The sequence below is a fragment of the Colobus angolensis genome, unplaced genomic scaffold (genome assembly GCF_000951035.1).
Source record: "Colobus angolensis palliatus isolate OR3802 unplaced genomic scaffold, Cang.pa_1.0 Scaffold222, whole genome shotgun sequence".
Classification (NCBI taxonomy): Eukaryota; Metazoa; Chordata; class Mammalia; order Primates; family Cercopithecidae; genus Colobus; species Colobus angolensis.
The window spans coordinates 1,503,458-1,510,977 of record NW_012115400.1 but is presented as its reverse complement, the minus strand read 5'-3'; the positions used below and the strand labels follow the sequence as shown (position 1 = coordinate 1,510,977).

The window sequence follows — 7,520 nt, the reverse complement described above, 5'->3', positions numbered from 1 at the left end:
AAATTAAATTTTTCTGGTAGAGATTGGGATTGGTGGTGTGGGGTCTCGGTATGTTGCCCATGCTTGTCTCTAACTCAGAGTTTCAAGCCATCTTCCCGACTCGGCCTCCCAAAGAATTGGAATTGCAGGAATGCGCCACCGCACCCGTTCCAGGTATCTACTTTTTATACAAATTAATATTTCAGGGAACTCTCGAAGGTAAAAGTAGTCACAAAAAGCTGCAAGAGTTGCTGTTGCTGTGTCCCAGGACGGAGTCCAGGGTGGGGTCGGCGACCCCCGCCCGCACTCATACAGGGAAGCTCTGGTCCGAGTTTGGAGTTAACGGAACACCGGAAATGCTGTAGAGGTCCGAGTGGGGAGGTCAGGGCACACTGGACGGTTACCTTAAAGCTGCCAGGCGCGGTGGCTCACACCTGTAATCCCAGCACTTTGGGAGGCCGAGGTGTGCGGATCACGAGGAGTTCGAGACCAGCCTGACCAACATGGTGAAACCCCGTCTCTACTAAAAATACAAAAATTAGCCGGGCGTGGTGGCGCGCGCCTGTAATCCCAGCTACTCAGGAGGCTGAGGCAGGAGAATCTCTTGAACCTGGGAGGCGGAGGTTGCAGTGAGCCGAAATCGCGCCCCTGCACTCCAGCCCGGACTACAGAGAGAGGCTCAGTCTAAAAAAAAAAAATGCTGCCCCATTTGGCGCCCCAGGAATGAGGACTGACACACTGGGCACTGGGCATCGCAGCACTAGCCGGACTAAGATTCCTCTGGGCAACTCAGCCATAGCAGAGTTTTCAAGAGGAGGAGTGGCCCTGATGAGGAGCCGTAGGGCTTCAACCGTTCCCAAAACACCTCAAAAACACTTCGGCTTGGGGGTGGTGCCAAGACTGTGAGTGCGTCCAACACTTCGGTTTGGGGGTGGTGCCAAGGCTGTGAGTGCGGAAGCCCGCCGGGAACCCGGGGGCGGGGCGAGGGAAATGACGCCTGGGAGCGCCAATAGGGTGGGTGGAGCTGCTGACTCCGCCCCCGAAGGGTTAACGGTTTCCGGTAGCGGTGTCTAGGAGGGGCGGGTGAAATGAGGAGGTGGTGAGGCTGTGTCCCCTGACTCTTGGACCGCCTGTGACCCCCCTCCCCGCATCTCCGCACCCTCAAGACACCTCCAAAGATGAGGGGCTGTGGAGAGTCAGAGCTGGAGTTGGCGGACGGGGAAGAAGCCGCGGCGGTCTCGGGACCACCCCCGGAGCCCCGAGCCCCGGAACCCCGAGCCCCACTGCCCGAGCCCGGCCTGGACTTGAGCCTGAGCCCGCGGCCCGACAGCCCTGAGCCGCGTCACGGCAGCCCCGGGCGGCGGAAGGGGCGGGGTGTGCATCGGGGCGCGGCTCGGCAGCGACGGCAGGTGAGCGTGGGAGGCTGGCCCCTGGTCTGCGACGGCCTCGCGCCCACCTAGTCACCCTCCTGCCCTCTGCTCCCAGGTCCGTTTCCGCCTGACGCCGCCCTCCCCGGTGCGGTCCAAGCCGCAGCCTGCGGTGCCGCAGGAGCTGGAGATGCCGGTGCTGCAGAGCAGCCTGGCCTTGGGCCTGGAGCTGCGGGCCACAGCCGGGAGCCACTTTGATGCCGCGAAGGCCGTGGAGGAACAGCTAAGAAAGTCGTTCCAGATCCGCTGCGGCCTGGAGGAGAGCGTGTCCGAGGGTGAGGGGGGCGGGCGGCCGGCCGCGCGCGGGAGTCGGGGCGAGGGGCGCCACTCACCTCCGCCCCCGCTGCGCTCTCAGGGCTGAACGTGCCGCGCTCCAAGCGGCTCTTCCGGGACCTGGTGAGCCTGCAGGTGCCGGAGGAACAGGTTCTGAACGCTGCGCTCAGGGAGAAATTGGCTCTCCTGCCGCCACAGACTCGAGCCCCGCCCCCAAAGGTGATGGGGTCTGGGCGTGGGGCTTCCTCCATGTACCCCCTTACCCAGATTCTTCCAGAGTGTAACCTTGCTTTGGGCCCCACCTCCCAACAGGAGCCACCTGGGCCGGGGCCAGACATGACCATCTTGTGTGACCCAGAAACACTATTTTATGAATCTCCACACCTGACCCTGGACGGTCTGTCCCCTCTCCGGCTTCAACTCCGGCCCCGCCCTTCAGAGGACACCTTCCTCATGCACCGGACACTGAGGCGATGGGAAGCGTAGTAGACCCCAAAGATCCCTGGAGGGCTAGTTCGTATTTTTCTGTTAAACTATTTGTTAGAATAAACTAATTTTGCTAATAAACGGGACTCTTCCTGGAGGCCTAAAATGGGGTTAAAAGCTCTCTGGGGGTTATCCACTTAGCCTCAGGTTGGAAGCTGCCTGGAAGTCGAGTTTGGGGGCCTTTTTGGAACTTGGGAGACTCATGGCAAGTGGAAAACACCGTCCACATTAGAGGTTTACTTAGATACTCCTCCGTTCACAACCTTACCTGCCTGTCTGACTTCAGCCACAGCTACTGCCTGTTTTTGATCACGCAGCGATTGTTCTCTTTTCTCTTCATCACTTTTTTTTTTTTCAGGCGGAGTTTCACTCGTTGCCCAGGCTGGAGTGCAATGGATGGCATGATCTCGGCTCACCGCAACCTCCGCGTCCCAGGTGCAAGCAATTCTGCCTCAGCCTCCCTAGTAGCTTGGATTACAGGCATGTGCCACCATGCCCAGCTAATTTTGTATTTTTAGTAGAGACGGGGGTTTCTCCATGTTGGTCAGGCTGGTCTCGAACTCGTGACCTCAGGTGATCCGCCCGCCTCAGCCTCCCAAAGTTTTGGGATTACAGGTGTGAGCCACCGCGCCCGGCCTCATCACTTACTCTGATCTCCCAAAATGCAGGGCCCAGCCTATCACACTTCACAGAGGCCTTCCCTGATTACCTGTCTCAAGGAGCTTGCAAGCCAGCTGTTTGCATTGTTACTGAAATTATCTCCTTTTTACCTTGAAGAGCCTTGCCCATCCTGTTTACACCTGACCTGAATCCTCAGTATGTTTGAAGTTCCAGTAACACCTAACAAGCCCCCGAAGAGCTTCATGTTGTTAATTGCCTATAAGTCTGATTCCACAGCACAAAAAAGGTGCTGGTCTGTCCCTGAGCATTTGGTCCAAAGCACTTTTGCCTGCCTCCACCGCCAACTCTTTACGTTAGCCTTCTGGCTGGGTGCGGTGGCTCGCGCCTGTAATCCCAGTACTTTGGGAGGCTGAGGCGGGTGGATCACCTGAGGTCAGGAGTTTGAGACCAGACTAGTCAACGTGGTGAAACCCCGTGTCTACTAAAAATGCAAAAAATTAGCCGGGCGTGGTGGTGTGTGCCTATAATCCTATCTACTTGGGAGGCTGAGGCAGGAGAATTACTTGAACCAGGGAGGTGGAGGTTGCAGTAAGCTGAGATCACACCACTGCTCTCCAGCCTGATGACAGAACGAATCTCCATCTCAGAAAAACAAAAACCAAAAAGTTAGCCTTCTGCTCGAAGCCCCTACAGGGTTTTTCTGGGAAGGGAAGGCAGACTCCACACCAAAATTTGCATTACCTTTTCCTGACTAGGCTTCTGTGTACTTGCGTATGGACTTGACTAGTGTTCAACAATCAACCCAACCACTGAAAAACTTGTCTTCCTTGAAACAGTAGAGAGAAACAACACAAGTTCTGGTGGGAGGCACCACCCACCCCCCACCAGCTAGAAAGTACCCAACACAGGTGTGGGGGCCACTGCCCTAGACATCAAGTTTATTGTGCTGTTCTCACATTCAAAACCCAACCCCCTCTCCCACTGGGGGAGGACAGAGGGAAGGATTTTCACAGTACCTGCGTGCCTCCCTGCCAGGCTTTCCCCTTGAACCCTCAGTCCATCTATCCATGGTCCACTGAAATGCAGCTAGGGACAACAGCCGAGGAGAAATGGGAATCTCTCTTCTTGGGAGAATAGGAGGAAAGGGCTAGAGAATTTGATATCCTCCCACCTCCCATGCCCTAAAAGAACAGAGGTCAGCAAACAGTCCATGCCATCCAGCCTGGGAGGCTGGGGGAGAGGAAGATGATGGTGACTCCAGCATAGCCAGCCTTGCTGCACAGGTGCCAGAGGCGTAGGGAGGAGGCTGAGGCAGCGACGGAAGAAAAGCTTTCTTTGCAGATCCAAGAAAGGAAACTATTTTTGGAGTCAGAAAGGAAAGACCCTGGGACACTTTTCTCTTCCCTCAGGTCCTTAGGAGCAGCGAGGGCATCCTCTTCACGCTTTCTGTTCAGGGGGCCACTTAGTGGCTGGGGGATCGGGCCTTGTGGAACAGGTACACAGGACGCTGGAAGCCTGAGGGGAGAGAGTGATCAGAAGGGGTTGGCAGCACCTCAAGAATCCCCACAGGGTCTGCACTCTTTCAGCCAGGACCGGCCTCCCTGACAAAATAAACCCGCCTTACCTTTAGAGGTGTTGTGGGGTGTGGCCACAAGCTCATAGCTGGAGAAGCCCACGTCTGGGGATGTCAGGTAGGAACTGAACTGCTCTGGCTTCAGTTGGATTCGGTAGTAGTTCTTGTAGATTGTTTCCTAAGGAGAGAGGCAAGGGACCACACTTCAGCACACTGCCACCTCCCCTGGCCAATGGCGATGCCCACCTCGGGGTCTTTTCTTGCCTCAACCAAAGGAAGGATTATTCCCTCCACACCCAACTCACCGTAAGGGTCTTTCTCTTGCCATATGACGACCAGGGTTGGGGCTCTAGGACCAGGATGCCTCCAGGGCGTAGGTGCCGGTAGATCCGGCGAAACATGCGCTTCAGGCCCTCGTCTCCCCAGTTCAGATGCACCCACTTGGTGAGGCTGAGGCAGAGCACCACATCATACTCAGGTGTTTGGGCCTCCACCAGGTCATCTCGATCCAGCACATAATTACCCTGAGGGCAAGTACCAGCAGGCAGTGAGGTCAACAGAGGGAATGGAAGAACCCCTACTCCCAGGCAACCTGCTCTGAGGCCAACACAGTCCTGCGGCCTCACTTTAGCCTGTGGCCACGTTCTTCTCAGACTAACTCCCAAAAGGTGCCTGCCCTCTTTGAGTTTTGTTTTCTCCTCTACACCTTCCTGCCTCTGCTTCTTCCTACTGATGGTAAGCCAAAAATGTTGAGGGAGCCGGAGTAATTTTAAATGTTGCAAATTATCCATGAGGTCTTCTAAAGCTGGGGTCCCAGGACCATATCCTGCGCTTATTCTCACCCACAGACATTAAGTGGAGTGACTGCAGGTTTTGCAAGGGTAACCAACCCAGGTTTCAAAGACAGACCTGTGGTTCCTTCCCTGGAGTTGGGGCTGGCAAAGTTTCACGCCTATTCTTTCCTTTCTCTGAGAGAAATGAAGAGCCACATCCTTTAGGAAGGCTTTTCTAGAAGATAAGCTCATCACAACCCTCTAAAAAGACCATTCTTCAAGGCTTAACCCAACACAATGCCAAAGATCCCAGCAGGCGGCCTAACTGGAGAGTTCTCTGGGGAGCTGTGTGGGGTCAGGGGACTCCGCTGGGCATGGGGCTCTCCTCTCTGCAGAGGAGTTTCTGGTTCTTCCCTCTCCCACTATCTAGGGTAAATGTGGAGAGGATCTACAGCCAAGTCCCTTGGGTTCCTGACACTCTTCAACAAACTGTCTAGAAAAACAAAAGCCGCTGATGGGAGCAAGGTGGCTATCAAAGGGCAGAAATGCCACTATTAGTCTGCTGCTACCCTAATCTCCTCCCTAGAAGACATTCCATGCCCGACCCCCATTCTCAGGCTCCTTCAGTCAATCTGAGGACCAAGTTCGACCAAGTTCCACCTGGATCAAATTCCCTAGTGAGCAGCAGCCTTCAAGGGAAGGGAAGGTGGACCAGTGTAGATTATAGGTCAAGCCCAGAGCACTGCAAAAAAAAAAAAAAAAGTCTTCCTTTATGTTGGAGATCCTTGCAGTCATGAGAAAGGACTCCAGGGTCAATGCCCCAAGGTAGAGACCCCACCTTTCCAGGTTATAAAAGGGGAGAGACGCCCAGCAGAGACTCTCACTTGCCAACCCAGACCCTCTTTTGAGTATCTGGGTCATAACCTTCCCTGCCACATTCCCATTTAATCTCTCATCTTCACACCTGACCCCTATTCCAAGAGCCTCTGGACCCTCTTACCGTGACGAAGACAACATTGTTGGGGAAGACTGATGTGTCCGCTCCATCCAAGGGCACTTGGGGGGCAGCGATGGGACCCCGGCTGGCAGTCAGCGAGGCTGGGAAGCAGCTCCTCTTTCGAACGGTGGTGGTCCCTTCTTCACCCTCTGTCCCCAGGTCCCCCTCCAAAGTCTGGGGTGGGAGACGCAGCTCCTCGGAAAGGTAGTGTCGGATGTTCTGACGGGCAGAATGGATGAGCCGGGAATCTATATCCAGGCCCACCATGCGGGACGGGCCCCACTTGCAGGCAATGCTCAGGGTCAGATGGCCCACATTGCAGCCCAGATCTAGGACGTCCCGGCCCCGAAACCACTCAGGCTTCAACACCCGAAGGCGCCCATCCTCACAGGAAGGATTGCGGTACCCATAGTATTTGCAGTAATTCCCATACTGGAACTTGCGCTGCTGCTTTTTGAAGCCTGTTGCAGGCAGTGGGTGGTGGTGGTAGTGGCGGCCTCCCCAACTCCCTCGGCCCTTTTCCTTGGAACCCTGGCCTCCACCCCTAGCCCCTGCCTCCGACTTGCTGGAAGTCCTGCGACGTTTGCGATGTCGGGAGGAGGAAGATGGGGGCGCAGAGGTAACTGAGGCAGCTGGAGGGGCTGATAGGGAGCCTGAGGGACCCTGTAGAGCAGATGGAAGCGGAGACACCACTTCATCCCTGCAGTTGATGGCTGTGTTGAGTTCATAGGGTTGGGGGGCATCCCGGTTCTGGCCTCTGTGCCGCGGCTGCTGTGAGGCGCCCTCCCCGTGGAGTGAGGGGGTGAGAGGGGCTGTGGGCAGCACGGGGTGGCTCTCACTCCCTCCGGCTGCCTGCTGCTGCTGGTGGTGCTGTCCCCGGTGTCTATGCCGCTTCCGACCAGTCTTGAGTGGCGAAGCAAGAACTACATGGCCCTCATCAGTGCAAGTATTGAGACTCAGCGGGTCAGTAATATCTTTGGGGATGAGGATCTCCACTGGATCTCGCCCTTTGGCCGGAAGGGGGGATGACTTAGGGGTCTCCGCGTTGAGGGCGCGGCTCACTTCCTCATCCAGGAGGCTATTCAGGTTCAGGGGATCAAAGATATTGCCCCCCAGGAGGAAGTTGGAGGGTAACACAGAGTCACAGTCCGAATTCACCCGCCTGCGCCTCTTGAAGGCCGGATGTTTGAAGCCTCCCCCGCCTCCCCCTACATTACAGCTATTTCTCCTCTTGCCCCCGCCCCCCCCAGGTGGCCGGTGGGGCTGATAGCCATTGCGGGGTCGAGGAGGAGCAGGGGGACCCAGCTCTGTCCCGCCCCCTCCCCGGCGCTCCTCCCCCACGTCCGGGGGAGCGGCTCGCCCCGGGGGATCCGACAGGCGGGCCTCCCCGT

The 7,520-nt window shown here is 56.5% G+C and overlaps 2 protein-coding genes across 6 annotated transcripts in view; one reads left to right on the top strand and one right to left on the bottom strand.

The window, feature by feature from the left end:
* The first annotated feature begins 965 nt into the window (after positions 1-965).
* On the top strand, positions 966-2,246 carry PPP1R35 (protein phosphatase 1, regulatory subunit 35). 2 transcript variants are annotated; one of them, XM_011943912.1, is made up of 4 exons: positions 966-1,388; positions 1,465-1,681; positions 1,762-1,898; positions 1,992-2,246. In XM_011943912.1, the coding sequence occupies exons 1-4, from the start codon at positions 1,158-1,160 to the stop codon at positions 2,163-2,165; spliced, it is 759 nt and encodes a 252-aa protein (XP_011799302.1). In that variant the 5' UTR covers positions 966-1,157; the 3' UTR covers positions 2,166-2,246. The 2 variants fall into 2 exon arrangements, with proteins under 2 accessions (XP_011799302.1, XP_011799301.1); XM_011943911.1 differs by having other exon boundaries at positions 1,762-2,240.
* Positions 2,247-3,691: 1,445 nt separating this feature from the next.
* MEPCE (methylphosphate capping enzyme) overlaps positions 3,692-7,520 on the bottom strand; it is a 5,842-nt gene continuing 2,013 nt past the window's right edge. For 2 of the 4 annotated variants that reach the window (XM_011943909.1, XM_011943910.1), the window contains exons 2-5: positions 6,133-6,792; positions 4,665-4,883; positions 4,411-4,537; positions 3,692-4,301 (exon numbers count right to left, since the gene is read on the bottom strand). In XM_011943909.1, coding sequence (XP_011799299.1) covers positions 4,249-4,301; positions 4,411-4,537; positions 4,665-4,883; positions 6,133-6,396 — 663 coding nt within the window. In that variant the 5' untranslated portion in view covers positions 6,397-6,792 and the 3' untranslated portion in view covers positions 3,692-4,248. Of the gene's footprint in view, positions 4,302-4,410; positions 4,538-4,664; positions 4,884-6,132; positions 7,208-7,520 lie in introns of all 4 variants that reach the window. The other 2 variants (XM_011943908.1, XM_011943907.1) reach the window with 2 other exon arrangements.

Bases quoted from the DNA above. Each gene is read 5' to 3' on its own strand.
- PPP1R35 (XM_011943911.1), top strand. From the start codon at position 1,158: ATGAGGGGCTGTGGAGAGTCAGAGCTGGAGTTGGCGGACGGGGAAGAA. The intron at 1,389-1,464 runs GTGAGCGTGGGA...CTCTGCTCCCAG, and splicing joins CGGCTCGGCAGCGACGGCAG to GTCCGTTTCCGCCTGACGCC. The intron at 1,682-1,761 runs GTGAGGGGGGCG...CTGCGCTCTCAG, and splicing joins GGAGGAGAGCGTGTCCGAGG to GGCTGAACGTGCCGCGCTCC.